Source organism: Balaenoptera acutorostrata, chromosome 13 (assembly GCF_949987535.1).
Source record: "Balaenoptera acutorostrata chromosome 13, mBalAcu1.1, whole genome shotgun sequence".
Taxonomy (NCBI): Eukaryota; Metazoa; Chordata; class Mammalia; order Artiodactyla; family Balaenopteridae; genus Balaenoptera; species Balaenoptera acutorostrata.
In genome coordinates this window covers 83,873,806-83,895,271 of record NC_080076.1, presented here as the reverse complement: position 1 = coordinate 83,895,271, position 21,466 = coordinate 83,873,806, and the positions used below count along the sequence as shown (strand labels likewise).

Sequence of the window (21,466 nt, the reverse complement as noted above, 5' to 3'; positions counted from 1 at the left end):
TTGATGGAAAACATGACCAGAAAGATAAAATGGGGCTGGCAAATGTCCATGGTCCTGTGGCCTGTTTTTATATGGCTCAGAGCTAAGAATGCTTTTTACATTTAAAAAGTTTTTTTTTTTTAAATAGAAGAATATGCAAAAAAACTACATGTGGCCTGCAAGGCCTAAAAGATTTATTATTTGGCTCTTTACAGAAGACATTTGCCAACCCCTGGGTTAGATCATGGAAAGCCTTGAGAGTGAAAAGGACCTTAGGCTTGGGAATAGGATGATTTTTGAGCAGAGGGGTTACCCAAAAAAAGTAGAGTTTAAATCTAATAGCAAAAGGAAGGCTAGGTTAAACAGGTGGGCAAAATTAATGTGTTGCAAAAATTAAGAATAAAATGGGGACTTCCCTGCTGGCCCAGTGGGTGAGACTCCGCACTCCCAATGCAGGGGGACCAGGTACGATCCCTGGTCAGGGAACTAGATCCCACATGCCGCAACTAAGAGTCCACATGCCGCAACTAAGACCCAGCACAGCCAAAATAATAAATAAATAAATAAATATTTTTAAAAAAAGAATAAAATGTATGATTGCCTAACATGATTGGCCCACAGAAATAACTGCAGCATAGCCAGGAACTTCCCTAAAGCCACAAAATATAGGCATCATTTCTTCAACTATTTAATCCCTTCTCTTTGGAGGACTAATGTGTGCTGCTGAAGTCTTATTCAGTGTGTTTTTCTAGCCCCAGGGCTATATAGCCTCCAACTTGACTAAGACAGGGAGAGTGGAGAAATGGGTTCTAGCACTGTAATTCTCCTACAGAAACATCGTTAAGTGGTGTTGGAATTCTTAGATCAAGCCAAAAATGCCTTCTTAACCCACAATACAGTACGCTACTACTTAGTTCAAATTAATTATGGGTAACAACTATCTGATAAAATAGGTGCAGAAAACTAGCCACCATTTATAACATTGTTTACACATTTAAAAATAAAAATCTTAAGCTTTTGGAACCAGATTCATTTATAAATAGAACTGCCAGGATTAAGGCATGGGTAGTGGAAGCCATTTTATGGCTCACAATGATGACTGAATTGTTTTCTTCATTGATTTTTATCTGCTTTTGTTTTGCCATAGAGCTTAACCAGAAGCAGTGGAGCACAGTTACTAAAAAGCAAAAGCTCTGAAGTCTTACAGGGTTAGAATCTCAGCTTCATCGCTTCCTAGCCCTTTGACCCTGGGCAAGTTCCTTAATTTCTCTGAAGTGCCATTCCCTCATCTTTAAAATGGATATGGCACTACCAACCTGACAGGCTGGGCTGTTGTAAGGATTAAAGGATATATAAGTAATGCACTTGGCACAGTTCCTGAAACCTAACAGGCACAAAATAAATGGTAACCATCATTATATAAACAGAAAGCTCTTCATAAACTGTTTTCACATCATACATACATATCTAAACTTTTTTTTTTTTCAGAAAAATGGCTTCCATTTGGTTCAGAAATGCTAGTTTTTTCTAACATGTTTTCCACAGGAAAAAAGGTGTTAATAATAAATAAGAATTCTCATTTATTCTCTAACCTTTTAGATTGGGCTAAAACTAATGCAGACTTCCTATATAACATTTACAGACTATGAATAACTAAATTCCTTATCTGTCACAAATGCAAATTCCTCATTTTCTTTTCCACTTTTCATCCTAAGGAGCCTGTTGACTTACATTCCTTCACCCAGGGAAGCTAGTGACTCAGGTTTCTGGTCAATTAAAGTAAGAAACTAATTGTAACATTCCTTAAATCCATCACCAGTTTTCTTCTATTCTCACTTGCATACACCTTTTCAGAGATCCTAAATACAACAATAGTAAGTCATTCCATCTCTGCCACTTTCTAGCTGAGTAAAGTTAAAACAGGTCACTTAGCGTCTCTGGGCCTTAGTTTCCTCATGGGTAAAATGCGATAGGGCAACAGATTATCTAACAGGACTGTGTGATAATCAAATGAGAAAGAAAGTATATATATTATATATATGTAAAATGTATGTATATGCCCTAGCAGAACAAACTCATGGTGGGTCCACTCAAATACAGTTTTCCCTCTCCCTTTCAATTATGACCCTAGTCAGCTTTCACAAGCTTAGACGAGGAGGCTTCTCAAACATACTGATTTCTGTGACTAGTGAGTGGCTATCCCAAAAGCATTGAAAGGAATAAGACCCTTAGCAACATACTAGACTACTCGTAAGAGGACCTATCTTCTGATAAGGCAGTAAGCTTTTTTCCCCCTTCATCTAGAAGACTTCCCATATTGTGTAAGATAGAAGCATGCTAAAAGGGGAAGCAAAGGTGTGAACTTTCTGCCTTGTCTCCCCTACTAGTACGTAAGCTCCAGGAAGGGAAAGACCTCATCTGGCTTCTTCACCACTGTGTCCCCAGAGCCTGGCAAACAGGAGGTACTCAAAAAGTTTAACTATGGTATGCCTATAAAATAAATGCCATGTTCCATTTGAGATGACAACTTTTCCTTGGCAGGGTAAACTCGTCTGCTTAATAATGAGACCAGTGCTCATGCAGTTAATAAAGAATTTACCACTTACTAAGTATACAAAGTGGTACAAAGCACTCGTCCCTGTCCTCAAGATGTTCTAAATCTAGAAGGCAGGTAATGCAAATACAGAAGCTCCTTTACTTTCAAACAAGTTAGATCCCAAATATTGATAGTTTCTCATCACCAAAGATGATAAACAAATGGCAAACAAGCACATGAAAAGATGTTCAATATCATTAGGCATAAGGAAATGCAGATTCAAACCACAATGAAATACCACTGCACAGCCACCAGAACGGCTGAAATTAAAAACTAGCATACCAAGTGTTGCCAAGAAATTAGAGCAATTAGAAATCAGTTACTTTAGCAAACAGTTTGGCAATTATTTTTAAAATTAAATAAACATTTGCCATACAACATAGCAATTCCATTTCTAGGTATTTAATCAAGAGAAATGAAATTGTTATGACCACACAAAACCTGTACATCAATATTCACAGCAGCATTATTCATAATAGCCCAAAACTGCTAACCTTAAAAGTGCATCACTTGGGCTTCCCTGGTGGCGCAGTGGTTGAGAATCTGCCTGCCAATGCAGGGGACACGGGTTCGAGCCCTGGTCTGGGAAGATCCCACATGCCACGGAGCAACTGGGCCTGTGAGCCACAATTACTGAGCCTGCGCGTCTGGAGCCTGTGCTCCGCAACAAGAGAGGTCGCGATGGTGAGAGGCCCGCGCACCGCGATGAAGAGTGGTCCCCACTTGCCACAACTAGAGAAAGCCCTCGCAAAGAAACGAAGACCCAACACAGTCATAAATAAATAAATAAATAAATAAATAAAAGAACGTGAATTTCAAAAAAAAAAAAAAAAAGTGCATCACTTGATAAACAAACATTGTACACGCACACAATGGAATACTACTCAGCAAGAAAAAAAGAAGAAACTGTTAACATGCAGTAACATGAATGAATCTCAAAGCATTATGTTACATGAGAGAAGCCAAACACAAAAGGCTGTATACTGTATAATACCATGTATATGACATTCTAGAAAAGACAAAACTATAATGTTAGGCAACAGATGCTGATTACCAGGTTTGGAGAAAGGGGCACAAGGAAAATTTATAGGATGATACTCTGATTGTGGTGGTGGTGTAAGACTGTACGTTTTTCAAAACTCAAGAACTATACACTAAGAAGGGTGAACTTTACTTTTTGTAAATTATATTTCAATATGTCTAATTAAAATACAGTCTATCACAGTAACTGTCTAGCAATTTAAGCTAAATCACGGCACACTGAACAATGAAATTTTTAAAGTTTCCTCTGTACATCCATGTGATCCTAAGTCCAAAATGGACAGGAGGAAGTTTGAACGCTCATAGACCCAATATACGAACATTCTATTTGGCATCTTTTCCCAAAAGACAACCTCTTAATAATCTTTTCCAACGTCACTGGAGATGCCTTAGACTCTTTATTCAAAGTACTGTGAACCTGTAGCACTGTTTGTAGGTCTTGACAAAAATTTCAGCAATAGCATTTTAACTACTTTAGCCTTCTCCCAAATTAACACCACTAGCTGCAAACTTCCAAGTTTTTCCATTTCATCCACTAATTCTCCTTATCTTTTGCTGATTATTACTGAGTAAATATGCATGGTACTTTTTGCTCTTTGTCCTTCAGAATAATTCGTCCCATCCCAAGCCATCATTTTCCTACTACTTATAATTTTTAAAAATCTCTCATTTCTACCATAATTAAGTCATTTCTTCTGACTGGCACTATCAGTACTCACTGCTGCTGCACTTTTTGAAAATGACAGCTTTAACAACGATAAACAAGCTCAAACACAGTAAACACATAGAGAATTTTTAAATGACAAGAATGGCTGACTGCAAAATGACCATAAACCACCCCAAAAAAGGAAAAAACAAAACAAAAAAAAGGCCATCTGTTGGTGGGATGAACCCACTTTTGATCTGTGGTGTAGCTCTGCTCCTAATCTCAGAGTTCATCCTAAGGAGAAAGTTTGTAAGTAGAGGAGCTGCTGCACTTAAATGCAAGACACTGTACGTTGGAGGGACTTCCCTGGTGGCGCAGTGGTTAAGAATCCGCCTAATGCAGGGGACACGGGTTCAATCTCTGGTCCGGGAAGATCCCACATGCTGCGGAGCATCTAAGCCTGTACGCCACAACTACTGAGCCTGCGCTCTAGAGCCCGTGAGCCACAACTACTGAAGCCCGCGCACCTAGAGGCCGTGCTCTGCAACAAGAGAAGCCACCACAATGAGAAGCCCTGCACTGCAACGAAGCGTAACCCCCGCTCACAGCAACTAGAGAAAGCCCGCGCACAGAAACAAAGACCCAACACAGCCAAAATAAATAAGTAAATAAATAATAAATTTATGGGGAAAAAAGACACTGTACATTGAATGCCACAGGAATGATACTTGCCAAAAATTACAGGGGCACAGGAAGAATCCCATTTTCCTAGGGTAAATATGGTGAGAGACTGTGCAAGAAAAGATCTTGCTAAGCCTTCAAAATCTTATGCTTAAGAGGGCAAGATGACTAGATTGACATAATTTGATTTATTCTGGAGAATACAGTATGCACAGTCTGTGGAGAGACTTGACTAAAACTATTCATGAATAGTCTCAATTTGATTCAGCTAGTAATGAGAGCCACTAAAAGTTTCTTAATAGAAACAGTACACAATGAAAGATGTTTGGGGGAGATTCTTTTTTTTTTTTTTTTTGCTAGGGGCGGGGTTGGGGGGAGGATTCTTATGGCTATAGCGTATATAGGAAGTATCTAGGCATAAAGAGACCAATCAGAAAGTTTGCTAAGCTACAGTCAGCAAATCCCTCCGGTGCCCATGATAAAGACTCAACCCACTCCCTTCTCTACCTACATCTCTTCTCTAAAGCCAAACAAAATCTCAGAATCCTCCAAACAACACAACAATCAATCATAATTACCAGATAAAGTGAAACCTATTTGCCAGCTAGGTTAAAGATTAAGAAAGGATAGTCACAGAGGAAAGGAATGCCTGGTAGAAACAGAGGAATTTCATTTTGGATTCAAGTTCCTAAGTTAAAAGGACTAAAGAGACACTCTTCCACTTAAATGTGACAGAAAACAAAAAATAGCAGAGCAGGGGACTTCCCTGGTGGCAGAATGGTTAGGAATCTGCCTGCCAATGCAGGGGACATGGGTTTGAGCCCTGGTCCGGGAAGATCCCACATGCTGTGGAGCGGCTAGGCCCGTGCGCCACAACTACTGAGCCTGCGCTCTGGAGCCCATGAGACACAACTACTGAGCCTGAGTGCCGCAACTACTGAGCCCGCATGCCATAACTACTGAAGCCCGAGTGCCTAGAGCCCGTGCTCCACAACAAGAGAACCACCACAGTGAGAAGCCCGCACACTGCAACGAGGAGTGGCCCCAGCACATCGCAACTAGAGAAAGCCCGCATGCAGCAATGAAGACCCAACACAGCCAAAAATAAATAATAAATAAATAAATTTTTTAAAAAATAGCAGAGTAGACCCTTTGCTAATTGAAATACTTAGAAAATGTTTTTCTGGATAGGTGGATCTTTTCTTAGATTACTATATGAGTATCAGATTTTGAAAATAAGTCTTAAGAAACATATTACAAAGAAGAGGGAACAAGATTCCAAAGCCAGCTATGCAGCCAAAGATGATGGGAGAACTCTGGCAAATATCTCTGTGGCCTTAGTTTCCTCATCAGTAAAGAGAATGAGAAGTAAAAACTCAGCAGAGCCACCTCCAACTCCAGATCTGTATAATTCTAAAACACTGAGGGAATTCCCTGGCGGTCCAGTGGTTACGACTGCGCGCTTTCACTGCCAAGGCCCCGGCTCGATCCCTGGTCAGGGAACTAAGATCCCGCAAGCCACGTGGCGCGCCAAAACAAATACTGAGAGCTTAATATGTGCCAAGAATGACATGTAATAAAAATTTAGTATCTCACTTTTTAAAGAAGGTATTATTTCCCCCTTTTAATAAGTACAGAAACTGAGCCTGAGAGTAACTTGCCCATTCATTCACTCAAACATCTGACCACTTACTAAGTGCCAAGCACTGTTCCAGTAGACTAGGATACAATCGTGAACAAAATGAAGTTCCTGCCCTCACAGAGCTTAAATTTTAGTCACCAGGGGGTGAATCCCAATTCTAGCCCAGACTGGGGTTACCAGATAAAATAAAGGATACCCAGTCAAATTTGAAATTCAGATAAATAATAATTTTGTTCCATGCAATTTGGGACCTATTTATACCAAAAAATCAGTCGTCGTTTATCAGAAATGCAAGTTGGGGGGAGGGGGGAATAAATTACGAGTTTGCGAGTTTTAGCCTATATACACTATTATATATTAAAATTAAATTATATATAAAATAGATAACCAAAAAGGACCAACTGTACAGCACAGGGAACTATACTCAATATTCTGTAATAACCTATAAGGGAGAAGAATCTGAAAAAGAATACATACGTCTGAATCACTGTGCCATACACCTGAAATGAACACAACGTTGTAAATCAACTATTCTTAAAAAAAAAAAAAAAAAAATGCAAGTTTAACTGGGCATCCTGTATTTTTATTTGCTAAATCTGGCAACCCTAGCGTAGAAAAAAACTGCAAAACCCTTCCTCAATCCTTTTACTGCATCTTGGTGCCTCTAAATCAGTGACTTTGACTACACCAATGAAAAATTAGTTTAAATTGCAACACAGTATATATACATTACAGAAGTTCCTTAAAACAATTCTTACCCTTAAAATGCAATGCACTGTAATATCTTCTATTCTTTTTTCATTTTTTCTAAAAATGCTTGTCATGACCCACTAAAGTGATTTTACAATCTACTAAGGGGTCATCACCTAACCTTTGAAAAATAACTTCTTTGAAAGATATGAAAAACAATTTAACCTTGTCTTATGAGTCACCATTATGAGCACATCAATTAAATATATTATGCCATAAAACAGTAATGCCTCTGGGGTCTACTAAGGCATGGAGCTATATACACTTACAGCCTTTGATGGTAAACTTCTGAGCTCTTGTGTGTTTTTTTATAATTTTCCCATCTCTTAACTTTCTATCATACTATTATTACTTCTCATCGCTACCAGTGTGTTTGCCCCTAAAAGTTTTACCTTTCTACTTGCTGGCAATCTGTAAATCAAAAAAGCAAGCTAAGCAGAATCACGTATAAAGTGAAAAAGGCCCCGAAGCGCTCCCCTTTCTGTAATCTGCACAAGCTTCAACCTTAAGTTTTTTTCTCTACCTGATTTTCAAGTGTGTTTCAGGAATGAAAGGGAGGTAACTACACAAGGTCCACAAAAAATGTTTATGAGCCCCAAAAGAAGAATGCACGATTTGATTCAAAACCAGCCTTTTCTTTCTTTAAAACTAAAACTGGGACTTCCCTCATGGTCCAGTGGCTAAGACTCCGCGCTCCCAGTGCTGGGGGCCCGGGTTCCATCCCTGGTCAGGGAACTAGATCCCACATGCATGTCGCAACTAAAGATCCCACATGCCACAATGAAGATCCCACGTGCCACAACTAAGACCCGGCAGAGCCAAGTAAGTAAATAAATAAACTTTTAAAAATAAATAAATAAAATTTTAAAATAAATAAAAATAAAACTATAATCAAGATACTCCATTTACAACAATTATTGCTAAGAGTATCTTTTAACATATGACTTATAAAAAGCAATATGAACATAAAGTGGCAATCAAAAATATCTGACATTGACAACACTGTTAAAGTCTCTCAAGGTAATACTTTCAAGAGGACAACATTCTAAAGTTCTGAAACTCTTAATAAAAATAAGCCACACCGGGGCTTCCGCGGTGGTGCAGCGGTTGAGAATCTGCCTGCCAATGCAGGGGACACGGGTTCGAGCCCTGGTCTGGGAAGATCCCACATGCTGCGGGGCAACTGGACCCGTGAGCCACAACTACTGAGCCTGCACGTCTGGAGCCTGTGCTCCGCAACAGGAGAGGCCACGACAGTGAGAGCCCTGTGCACTGCGATGAGGAGTGGCCCCCACTTGCCGCAACTGGGGGAAGCCCACGCACAGAAACGAAGACCCAACACAGCCAAAAATAAAATAAAATAAAATTAAAAAAAAAAAAAAAGCCACATACCACAAACTGGTGAGAATTACAAAGACTCCATTACAGCATGCCATTTTATCCAGTTCCCAAAATGCATTTAGCTACTAATCATGGCATGAAATTGTTACTGTATGGCCACTTAACTCAATTTCAAGGCTTAAAGTACAAGCAATTTACATTAAGTATTATTTTAAATTAAAGGGAATTTCAAATTTTCACATGAATACAACTGCAAATAATTTTTAGCAAATAAAACCTAAGGTTAATAGTTGTGACAAATTTTCATAAAGCCCCCAGATCCACAACAATACTCAACAATTACAACTAACAAAACCAAGGACTTCATATTTAAGTAGATTTCACACCACATATGTACAAAATTATATACATTTTTTAAAAGATAAGGAACCAGGGCTTCCCTGGTGGCGCAGTGGTTGAGAGTCTGCCTGCTAGTGCAGGGGACACGGGTTCGAGCCCTGGTCTGGGAAGATCCCACATGCCACGGAGCAGCTGGGCCCGTGAGCCACAATTGCTGAGCCTGCGCGTCTGGAGCCTGTGCCCCGCGACGGGAGGGGCCGCGATAGAGAAAGGCCCGCGCACCGCGATGAAGAGCGGTCCCCGCACCGCGATGAAGAGTGGCCCCCGCTTGCCGCAACTGGAGAAAGCCCTCGCACGAACCGAAGACCCAACACAGCCAAAAATAGATAAATAAATAAATAAATAAATAAATAAATAAATAAAAAAGAAAAGAATATAATTAAAAAAAAAAAAAAAAAAGAAGCACAAATTTAAAAAAAAAAAAAAAAGATAAGGAACCAGACATTCTACTTTATCCAGCCAAACTCAAGGTTACAAAAGCTATCTTGAAGGGCAAGGACTGTCTGTGGCTGTGTCTTCTTTAAAATACAAAGCATGATCTATTTATTTGTTTATTTATTTGGCTGCACTGGGTTTTAGTTGCAGCGCACACATGGGACCTAGTTCCCTGACCAGGGATCGAACCCAGGCCCCAGGCATTGGGAGCTTGGGGCCTTAGCCACTGGACAACCGGGGAAGTCCCAAACAGTATGATCTTGTTTATCTCTGCATTTATTTAAAGGGAAGGATGTAACGAAATTCTACAAATATGTTGCTTTGGGCAAGTCCCCTCACCTCTCAAAGCTTAAAATTTTTTCCCTTCTATTTTAAGACAAGACTTTGTTATTTTGTTATGCTCTAAAATTCTACAGTTTTAGGGAAAAAATAAATCTTTAAAAGGACAATATATACTCTTGAATCCAAAACAGTAGGTACCATATGATCTCATTTTCATAGAGTCTGGAAAAAATGTTCACCAAATTTCTAACAGTGGTTATCTCAAAGGAAAGACTGTGGGAGATTTTAATTTTAAAAGAGTTTGGGCTTTTTTTTTTTTTTAATTCTGTGCACTCTTCTACATTAAGTATTTAAAGCGTACTGTTTTTCAAATTATAAAAGACAGAACTTTCAAATACAAATGAGGTAATACTTATACAAAGACTTTCTCAATTTATTAATTTGAAGGAAGAATCTGTTTTGGACACTGGTTTAAGTACAGCTCTTATCTCTATTATAATATAAGCAGTGTGGACCACATTCTATACATGTCTGTATGCCCCAAAGTGTTAAATTTCATATACATATATATACATACACACACACACACATACACACACACACACACACATATATAAAAGAAATTAGTTTTGAGTAGAAAAGTATACTTTAAAGATATAAAAAAATACATTAAGATATAGGTCAACCATGGGCTTCCCTGGTGGCGCAGTGGTTGAGAATCTGCCTGCTAATGCAGGGGACACGGGTTCGAGCCCTGGTCTGGGAAGATCCCACATGCCACGGAGCAACTGGGCCCGTGAGCCACAACTGCTGAGCCTGCGCGTCTGGAGCCTGTGCCCTGCAACGGGAGGGGCCGTGATAGTGAGAGGCCCGCGCACCGCGATGAAGAGTGGCCCCCGCACCACGATGAAGAGTGGCCCCCGCTTGCCGCAACTAGAGAAAGCCCTCGCACGAAACGAAGACCCAACACAGCTAAAAATAAATAAATAAATAAATAAATAAATAGAGTAGCTATTAATTTAAAAAAAAAAAAAAAGATATAGGTCAACCTGTTTCTAATCATGAGTAATGTTAGTAAAGTTATGGGATCAAAAGTGTCTACATTACAAATTCTAGATTTAGGTGCTACAATCTTTCAAAAGCTTGATACCAGCTTCATATTCACTGATGAGTAAATTTTCTGATGAACACTCTCACCCCCCCCCTTTTTTTTCCCTTTTGGCCACCCCGCGGCATGCAGGATCCTAGTGCCCCAACCAGGGATAGAACCCGTGCCCCCTGCATTGGAAGCACAGTCTTAACCACTGGACTGCCAGGGAAGTCCCAACACATCCTTATTTTTGAAATCTAACATCTAAGGAGGCAAAAAGACCTCAAGAAGAAAGAGCAATCTACTTTTATTTTAATGACACTCTTGCTAAAAAATATGGACCTCTTAAATCTTGGTATGGTTAACACTCACAGATGACCCAGATAGGCTTTAAAAAAAAAAAAAAAAGGCAAGTACTTTCAATTAAAAAAATACAGTAGCAGGTAGGCCTGTTAGTAAACTGTATCTCCACTGAAGTCACAATCATTTGAAATAGCTACAAAGAGAGAGTTTTGTTTAGGCTTAACTCTTTAAAATGATATCAAAATACTATTATTATCTAGCCAAAATAGAAAATTACAATTCTAGGGAAAAAATCTTATAAAAACTTAAAATCCTTTTCAAGGTAAACACTTTGCAATGGTGGAAATAAGTACTAACACAGCTGTAGCTATTTAGACAAAAAAAAAAAACCTCCTTAAAGCTGAAACATATGGCTATTAAATAGCTATGATATGAGTTAACATCCCCTGTGTAAAAAGTATAGAAACACAGAAAATACAAGTTTACAATTAACCAAAAAAGAAACACCATGACTGATACCAGGCAATGCGTTGACTTTTCAAAATGCAAAATCTTTAAGCAACTATAGGCTTACTTTTACCTTTGTCAAAGATAAGCAATTTGTTGTAGGTTTTTGCCCAATCTTAAACAGCGTATTTTCACTGTACACCTGAAACTAACACAACATTGTAAATCAACTATATTCCAATAAAATTTTTTTAACATATATTTTCTTTAGGTACTTGGGATGAAAATTAAACTGATTAGGTAAAATTAAAAAGCCCAACAGAAACACAAAAAGGTACCTCTTTTAACAGCCATCTACAGTTTACCTCTGGATTAATTTCAAATTTGACTATCATCAATAACCACATAAAAGAATGAATTAGCAAGGGATGATGCAGTTTAAACCTTATAAATTACAAATGGGGCTATATGATTAATTAATCTAGGTTAAAAGCAAATGGCTAACTACCTCACATTCAAAACTTTGCTCAAATGTTATCTCTTCAAGAGGCCTCCGCCAACCCATTTAAAACTGCAACCCACTCCCTTCCCCCACACTCCCATATCATATCCTTAATCTGCTCTCCTCTAATCCTATGGCTCTTAACTAATATGTACAGTTTGCTAATATATACAGTTTGCTAATTTAATGTCTCATTTATTGCCACACCGGAATGTAAACGACCGGAGGGCAGCTATCTTTCCTTTTATTCATTAATATATCCCAAGCATCTACCTCTCCGTTGTTCATAGATTTTCAATAAATTTATGTATTGAATGAATGTAGTTTTTTTTTAGGCTCTTCTGTAAGAAACTTAATTTAAAGAGACAAAAATCTCACCAATATTTAAATGGAAGCATGATGAACAATAACAATGAACTGCAGCATAATTTCTAAATTGCAATGCCTTAAGAGCAGTGAAAGTACTAAGCTGAAAATTACTAAGAAAGTTTTCATTCACACTTAATCCTGTATCCAAAGAAATTCTAATACTGTATTATTTTAGGGTCTGGAATACAGTAATAGGATTATAAACCTGTATCTACATCTATCTATCTATGGATACATACACATGCACCACATATATATATATATTTTAACAAGGAAACATGGAACAGAAAGAGATACGGCTTAACCAGTGGTAATTCCCAATAGTGCCATGAAATTACAAAAAAAGGTACCAAAAAATAATTTGATCTTATACTAGCAGCTAATAAAAAATACTTTTAGATGAACGAGGAAGGTTAACCAAAAACAAAACAAAGTTTTACAATAAGTTCCTCAGGACTTTCATTCCTCTACTTAGTAGAAGTATCAGCACAATAGATATACCATGTATCCTCATTAGTATTAACAGTTACAGTTTTCAAACCACCTTCACATTCATTATTTTATTAAATCCTCAGAGAAACCGAACTGAAAGATAAACAGGTAACTAATAAAAGCACTTAATTATGTATGCACTTGACAGTAAATGCAACTCTTCCCTTCAAAATCCCCCAAAGTGTTTGACAAACTACAAAAAACCGTTCTATAAAAGAGCCACCTTTTCAGCACTGGAAACTAACACAAGTCTCCTGAAGAGTATTATGGCACAGCTAACAAGAGCCATAAAAAACTTGAAGCCCTCTGACCCAGTAAAACCACTCCTGGGAACTTTCTCTAAGGAAATAATTAGACTGAAGCAAAAAACTCTTAGTATAAAGATGTTTACTGCACCACCATCTATAATAGCAAAAATGTGTAAACCCAAATCCCCACAATAGAATGGTTAAGCAGAAACTTTAAAAAGAAAATTTATAATGCAGTGCTAAGAAGAAAAAAGCTGAACACAAAATAACATACACAATCACTAAAACCACATAAAAATCAAAGCAGCAAAAATAAGAATTGGATTAAGGTAAAATTATGTTCACACTTTAACACTGTGTTTACATTAATCTAAGAGAAAACAGCCACCTTCTAAAGCATATGACAATTAAAGACAATAAATTTTTGAAAGCCATGAAAATCCACTATTTACAACAACAAAAGTCAAATATGATGAAATGTTGTATTATTTAAAGCAGACATGTGAATTTCTAGACTTTCAAGAATATTTTGCTGTCTCTAAACATGGCAAACCTAATGCTGCATTTTTTTTTATTCACCTTTGGTCCCAGAAACACATTTGAACTGCTGATACACACAAGCATAAGTGAAGAAACTCTAGAAACTGTAATTGGTTTATAAAGAACCCAGTAACAGTGATTAAAAATGGAAAGGAATTCTACAAGCACATTAACTAAAGAACGTGTACAAAAACAAAATTTCACACTATATGAATCCAATACATTAAACGAAACTTTGCATATTCATCAAAAAGAATAAGGGCTACATACAATTTATGACTCAAAGAAAAGAGCTTAAAGCAAGCAAGAATCTAATCTTAACTGTTTGTGAAGTCTCAAGGAACAAAAAAGATCTGTGGTACTAAAACATTCCAAATATTTTTGATCACTCAAGCCACTCTGGAACAAATTCTGTTATAATTTTTAAGCCTAAGGAAAACTGATGCAACCTAAAAGCCTTAGTTTTCATTTTTAATTATTTAAACAAGTTAAATATATCTGCCAGATTTCTATCTGATCCCAAAAAGGAAAAAACAGTGCATCCTTCTTTATAAAAATTATATTTAAATTTTTTCCGAAATTTTTTTTTTTACTATGGATGCCACTGCAAAGGGGAACTGAAGTTACAGAATCGTATGTGGACAGAGCTGGGAAAATAAGCACTTCATTTGAACTAGTTTTGATAGGTAGCAATTGTAGATGCTTCAAAGGCGAAACTGAGAGTTGGGGGCGGGGGGGGGGGGTGGTGGTAAGAGGGTATAAGTCAAGAAAACCAATGTTCCTGACTGTCGCACACTTAAGGCAGAATTCCTTAAAAAACCAGCTCTGGGGCCTCCCTGGTGACCCTGTGATTAAGAATCATCCTGCCAATGCAGGGGAAACGGGTTCGAGCCCTGGTCGGGGAACTAAGATCCCACATGCCGCGGAGCAACTAAGCCCGTGAGCCACAACTACTGAGCCTGCACTCTAGAGCCCGCGAGCCACAACTACTGAAGCCCGTGTGCCTAGAGCCCGTGCTCCGCAACAAGCCACCGCAATGGGAAGCCCGGCACCGCAAGGAAGAGTAGCTCCCGCTCACCACAACTAGAGAAAGCCCGCCCGCGGCAAAAATAAAATAAATAAAATTTTAAAATTTATTTTTAAAAAATCAGCTCTGAATCATCTTGATGGATAAGTTATCCTGCCATAAATGATAATTCTTTGGAAATGGCCTGCTAAAAACCTGTTTTCAAAAAGAAAACTCTGAAAAAAGAGAAAAAGAAAAAGAGAAAACTCTGCATCAAAAAATACCCTTATCCCACCACCTGCTAAAGCCAGGAGGTCTACTTAAGGAGGACTCATCACCGAGCCTGCCAACCCTGCCTAGGCCTAAGGGGAGGCACGGCAGTGCTGGCAACACGGATGGGCTCGGGGCACAGGGGAAGTGGACTGGCCTGCCCTTGGTGATCTCTGGCGGCACTCCCCAAGTTAAGGACACTGGCCACAATGGAATGCAATCTACTGACATTTGCTGCCCCGTCTGAACACTAAGCATTTTCTTAGTTCGCGAAATGCTGACAACCCCCCACTCCCCCCACGCACCCCGCACCAGGCCTCCAGAGCCAGACCCGGTCGGCTGAGGCGACGTGAGCCCCCAGTCTGTACCACAAACCTGGGTCAGAGGGAAGTGGGGGAGACGACGCAAGTAAACACCGCATTTCTGCCTTCCGGAACCCCACCGTGCCTCCTGCTGACATCCCTCTCCTCTGGAAATTTATAAATCGGGGCAAGGACTGGGAAAAAACACACAGCGTGCCCGCCCGCTGCCGCCAACACCCGCTACGTCCCCGGTCCGGCCTGAGCTTCTGCCGCGCGCCTGGGGCCGGCCCTCGCCCACCACTATTCAAAGGCGCCTTCTCCTCCGCGGCCTCGGAACAGCAATGCGGCTCGGCCGCCACCCGCGCCAGAGAGGCCTTGCGGGGGAAGGAGGGAGGCCGGGAGGGGATCGGGCACTCCCCCATCCCTTCCGCACGTGGGGGAGGGCGGAACGCTGCGGGAAACTGCACAGAGCCCCATGATTCCCGCGGAGCTCTGGAGCCCCCGCCGCCGCCTCAGACTTAAATGGGAAGGGGTGCGGGGGTCACTGCCCACCCACCTCCACCCGGTCCTTCGATCTCTCCCTGGGCAGGGAAGGGCGTGGGTAAGGAGACTGCACAGACCCTCATGACTCCAGCTGAGACTGTGGCTGCCCCTTTAACAGGCGGGGGGGGACACTGCCCTAACTTTCTCCCCCCCTCCCTCGTTATTCCCAAACGGGGGAGTTGGCAAGTTTCGGGAGACAACCTAAACCTCAAGACCCTTCCACGTTAATATTTAAAGGAGGTGGGAGCGCTGCCCAAGCATCCCCCCACTGGGGGCGGAGGAGCCTTAAAGAAGGTGATCAAGGGCTGACAATCGCCGAGACCTGTGAAGCCTCCCGAACACTTAAATGGAGAGGGGGAGGCTGCCGAGTCCTTCCATCTTGACCGTTTGGGAGAGGGGGTGGGGATGTTGCAGGAGGATGGACACCGCCTGACATTCCCAGAGGGGTTCCGCGGCGCCCCCTCACCCTACCGCACCAGGCTCTAGACGGGAGCGCCACCCCCGCTGGAGGCCCCCAGCCCACCCCGCCCCCCAGCCCAGGCAGTCACGGGGCGGGGACCGCGGTGCGGGCCGCGGGGGAGGGGACGCGAGGCCCGGGCTGGTCCAGGCCCCTAAGCGTAGGGGGCTGGGGCGCGACACCCACCTGCCCAGGCCCGGCCGCCCGCCGCCTGCGCTCGCCGCCGCCACCGAGGAGGAGGAAGCCGCGGCCGAGGACGACGAGACTGAGGAAGAGGACGGAGACGGCGCGGCGGCGGGCGACGTGAGAAGGCCGCCGCCGCCGCCGCCGGGCTTGCGGGCATTGGCGGCCGCGGGCTGCTGCTGCTGCTGCTGCTGCTGCTGCTGCTGCTGCTGGGGCTTCAGCGACATGGTGAGGGGCCCATACACCGGCCCGCACGCCGGGCGGGGACAGCCGGGAGCCGGGCGCGCCGAGGAGACGCCGGAGCGCGGCGGGGACGCGCGGGCGCCGAGCGGGGAGGCGCGGGTCGGCGCGGCGGGGGGGGCACCCGGGCCGGCGAGGGGTAGAAGGAGGACGACGAATGGGCGGGGAGGCCCGCCGAAACCGAGGAGCCGCCGGGAGCCGGGCTGTGGCGCGCCACCGCCGTTGCCGTTGCTACCAAAACAGTCTGAGGCGGAGGGAGGCGAGCGTTGCCCGGAGGGAGGGGGGCCGGGGCCGGGCGGGGGAGGGGCGGCGGAGGGATACGGTGTCGAAGCCCCGCCGCTGCCGCCGCCCCGCCCGCCCCGCCGCGCCGGCCGCGGGAGCGAGCGCCTCCCGGGCCACCCGGCCGCGGCGAAGCGACGAGGCTCGATGGCCGCCGCGGGGGCCCGAGGAGCTGCGGCCGCCGAGCGCATCAGGGGTCGGACACACAGAAGGGCCGCGCGGCGACGCCGGGTGGGCGCGGAGGTGCGGAATGGGGACTCTTTACCGGAAGTCGGAAGGGTCGGGCGGAAGCAGAACGTGAGGCGGCACCGGGCCGGGAGGGACACGTGAGGAGCGGGCGCCGCGCAGGGCTGCGTTCGCTGGGGTCGGGTGAGGGCCCGGCGGCGGCCGGCCCTGCCCGGATCCGCCCTCTTCGAGGCGGGTCTGCCCTTCGGAGAGGGAGTGTCTGTGTTCGCGTGCAGGGCCGGCCTAGTGTAGAGAACCCAAGCGCAGTGTTTCTGGGTGCCCCTCACCGGCGCAGCGTTCACCGTTCTCAGGCTGCTAGGAGAATCCGTGTTTGCCCCACCTGATGCAACTTCGAAAATGGACTGCGAGTGTCTTCAAGGCGGAGACTGTCTTCCTACATATAAAGCACCTGGAACACAAGCCTCCCATAGTTTTCTTTGTATCCCCGACACCTGGCACACAGTAGGCTCTCACTGTGCCAGCCAGGTGTCAAAGACAGGCCGTCCTGTCTTTCCTTGCCAAGACCAACAGGGTAGGAATCGAACAACCTCCCGGGGCCACCCACATCTGATTACCTTTTCCCCGCTTTTCCAACCCTGGCACCACTGACCAGAAAACTCTTTTGGGTATCTGACCTTCATCTGAACCCATGTTCCCTCACTTTGAACTTCTTTTTCCTCCTTCATGAGACTCAAAAAGAAGTGTACATGATTGGTAGAGCTATTGGTAATGGGGTTTCCTTCGGTGGAGACAGAACAGATCTCACAAGAATGTGCGAACTTTAGACCTTGGCCCCTTTAGAAGTTTTACTTTAACTTAGTTTTGTAGCCAGCACAGTAATCCGTGTTTCTTTTCTTTCTTTCTTTCTTTCTTTGTCTTTTTTTACTGTGTTGCAATTAAACTGGAAGCGATTAGGTAACTTTTGTTTCCCTTGGTGAAGAATCTAGTTTTTTAAAAAGTGAAATTACTTCAGGAAATGATAGGGAGGAAACACCAACATGTACCTCAGTCTCCCAGAATTGTCAAATAAAGGTAAAGACATAGAGAAACTTAGAAAATGATTAAGCCATGAGCCTCCAGTAGCCAAATTGAAAATCTCCTAGATAGTTGGGCAAAAATGATTATCATACTCTGCAAACAGTTGAAAAGTGGGATATCAACTTCATCTTCCATCTGAGGTAGAAAGGAGGTTGAGGAGGGAAAGAGCATTCTTTTAAGCCAACAGTTGCAAAATCCTTGAAAAATTAACCCAAAGGAAACAGACTAAAAAACTGGATGAGGAAAAAAAAAAAAAAAATAGAAGGACCATAATAGAAATACAATCAACTTTCTCTGGTTTAATGATTTGACAGCCATATCTGGGACCAAGGTCCCAAAATTCAATGTTAGGACCAAATTCCACACAGATAGAAGGAAAAAAGAAAGTAGAATAAGAAGGCCTGAAGCTGATATAGCTGAACTTGATTTCATTTATGCTGAGAGAGCTGAAGTTTATTATTATTGAAACTATATTTTAACAGTTTTATTGAAATATATCTTACATACTATGAAATTCACCCATTTTGTGTACAATTCAGTGATTCTCCGTAAATTTGCGCAGTTGTGCAACCATCACAACTAATTGCAGAACATTTCCATCACCCCAAAAGAATCCTTTTTACCCATTTGCAGTTACTCCCGGAACATCCTCAGCCCCAGCAGCCCCTAATCTACTTTCTGTCTCAGTGGATTTATCTGCTGTATACATTTCATATAAATGGGATTTTACAATGTGTTCTTTGCCTTCTTTCACTTGACATGTTTTTGAGGTTTATCCATGTCATAGCATGTATCAGGGTTTCATTCCTTATTATCACTGAATAGTATTCCATTGTATGGATATACTTAGATTCAACCAACCATGGATCGAAAAAAATTTTTTTTAATTTTATTTATTTTATTTATTTTATTTTTGGCTGCGTTGGGTCTTTGCTGCTGCGCGCGGGCTTTCTCTAGTTGCGGTGAGCGGGGGCTACTCTTCGTTGCGATGCGCGGGTTTCTCATTGCGGTGGCTTCCCTTGTTGCGGAGCACGGGCTCTAGGTGCGCAGGCTCAGTAGTTGTGGCGCACGAGCTTAGTTGCTCCGCGGCATGTGGGATCTTCCCGGACCAGGGCTCGAACCTGTGTCCCCTGCATTGGCAGGAGGATTCTTAACCACTGTGCCACCAGGGAAGCCCGAAAAAAATTTTTTTCTTACAGGTTTTTTTGGTTTGTTTTTGTTTTTTGTTTTGTTTGTTTGGTTTGGCCACGCTGTGCGGCTTGTTGGATCTTAGTTCCCCCACCAGGGGTCGAACCCAGGCCCCTGGCAGTGGAAGCACTGAGTCCTAACCACTGGACCGCCGGGGAGTTTCCCCCCCAAAAAATTTTAATTCCTAAGAGTTGCAAAAAGCAAAACTTGAATTGGCCAAGCTCTGGCAACTATTTATATAGCATTTACATTGTATTAGGTATTATAAGTAATCTAGAGGTGATTTAAAGTATACGGGAGAATGTATATAGGTTATGTGCAAATACTACACCATTTTATACAGAGAACTTGAGCATACTCGGATTTTGGTATCCATGGGGTTCCTGGAACCAATCCCCTGAGGATACTGAGGGATGACTATACCACATTTTGTGTATCTACTCACCAGTTGGTGGACATTTTGATTGTTTCAAGTTTTGGGCTATTATGAATAATGCTGCTATGAACATTTGTAAACATATGTCTTCATGTAGACATATGTTTTTATTTCTCTTGAGCAGATGCCTAGTAATGGAATGTTGGGTGATATGGTAAATTTAAATTTAACTTTTTAAAGATACTGTCAAACTCTTTTCCAAAGTGACTGTGCCATTTTATAATACATCCACACCTGGAATGTTTGAGAGTTTATCATTAAAATTTGATTTCTCGGGAGTTCCCTGGTGGCCTAATGGTTAGGATTCTGGGCTTTCACTGCCGTGCCCGGGTGCAATCCCTGGTCAGGGAACTGAGATCCCACAAGCTATGTGGCGTGGCCAAAAACAAAAAAAATTTGATTTGTTTTTATATTAAAATAGAAACCAAGGGAACCTCTACTGTTGATTCTATTCTATACAGCCCCCTTTTTTTCTTTGTGGAAGGAGGATCACCACCCAAAATGAAGGAATATCACTTATTGCAAACCCTTCATCTGAATTCTGGATCTCTGAAGACATGGTTAACAACAACTGTGATGTCAGAGGGCTTTAGCTTTAGATGAAAATGCCAGGATAATGCACCGTAAGACAAAATGGTGTGTGGGAATTCCCTGGCAGTCCAGTGGTTAGGACTCAGACCTTCCACTTCTGGGGGCCTGGGTTTGATCCCTGGTCGGGGAACTAATCCCGCACCCCCCCCCAAAAAAAGACAAAATAGTGTGGAAGGCAGCCGTTAAAGTGACCCCCTATGATCCTGTTCTCCTGGTGTTCAGACCCTGTGAAATTCCCTCCACTTGAATATGAGCAAGACCTAGTGGCTTCCTTCTAACAAAAAGTTGGAAAAAATTATGGGTTTTCACTCCAAGATTAGGTTACAAAAACTGTGCCTTTTGTATTGGATTGCCCATTCTCACTTGCTTTGAAGAAGGCTAGCTGCCATGTTGTGAGCTGCCCTATGGAGAGGTCTACATGGCAAGGAACTGATGTCTCCAACCACAGTGAGAACCTGATGGTCACCAACAAGCCATGTGAGTGAGCTTGGAAGAGGATCATCCTCCAATCAAGCCTTGATATGACTCTAGCCCTGGTCAATGTACCTTATTAGGCTTTGTTAGAAACCCTGTGCCTGAGACAATCAGCTAAACTGTACCAGACTCCTAACTCTTGTTAAGTCATTAAGTTTTGCAATAATTTGTTATGCAACAATAGATAACATGGGCTTCCCTGGTGGCGCAGTGGTTGAGAATCTGCCTGCCAATGCAGGGGACACGGGTTCGAGCCCTGGTCTGGGAAGATCCCACATGCTGCGGAGTAACTGGGCCTGTGAGCCACAAGTACTGAGCCTGCGCGTCTGGAGCCTGTGCTCTGCAACAAGAGAGGCCGTGACAGTGAGAGGCCCGTGCACCACGATGAAGAGGGGCCCCCGCTCGCCGCAACTGGAGAAAGCCCTCGCACAGAAACAAAGACCCAACACAG

At 42.7% G+C, this 21,466-nt stretch overlaps 1 protein-coding gene across 13 annotated transcripts in view; it reads right to left on the bottom strand.

The window, feature by feature from the left end:
* ATXN2 (ataxin 2) overlaps positions 1-17,303 on the bottom strand; it is a 135,871-nt gene extending 118,568 nt beyond the window's left edge. For 5 of the 13 annotated variants that reach the window (XR_009005102.1, XR_009005103.1, XR_009005104.1 and 2 more), the window contains exon 1: positions 16,548-17,303. Coding sequence is in view for 9 of the 13 variants with exons in the window: in XM_057527111.1 (XP_057383094.1) it covers positions 16,548-17,254 (707 nt within the window). In the remaining 4 variants the exon portion in view is untranslated. Of the gene's footprint in view, positions 1-15,434; positions 15,667-16,547 lie in introns of those variants that run through there. The other 8 variants (XM_057527117.1, XM_057527118.1, XM_057527116.1 and 5 more) reach the window with 5 other exon arrangements.
* Between the last annotated feature and the right edge of the window lie 4,163 nt (positions 17,304-21,466).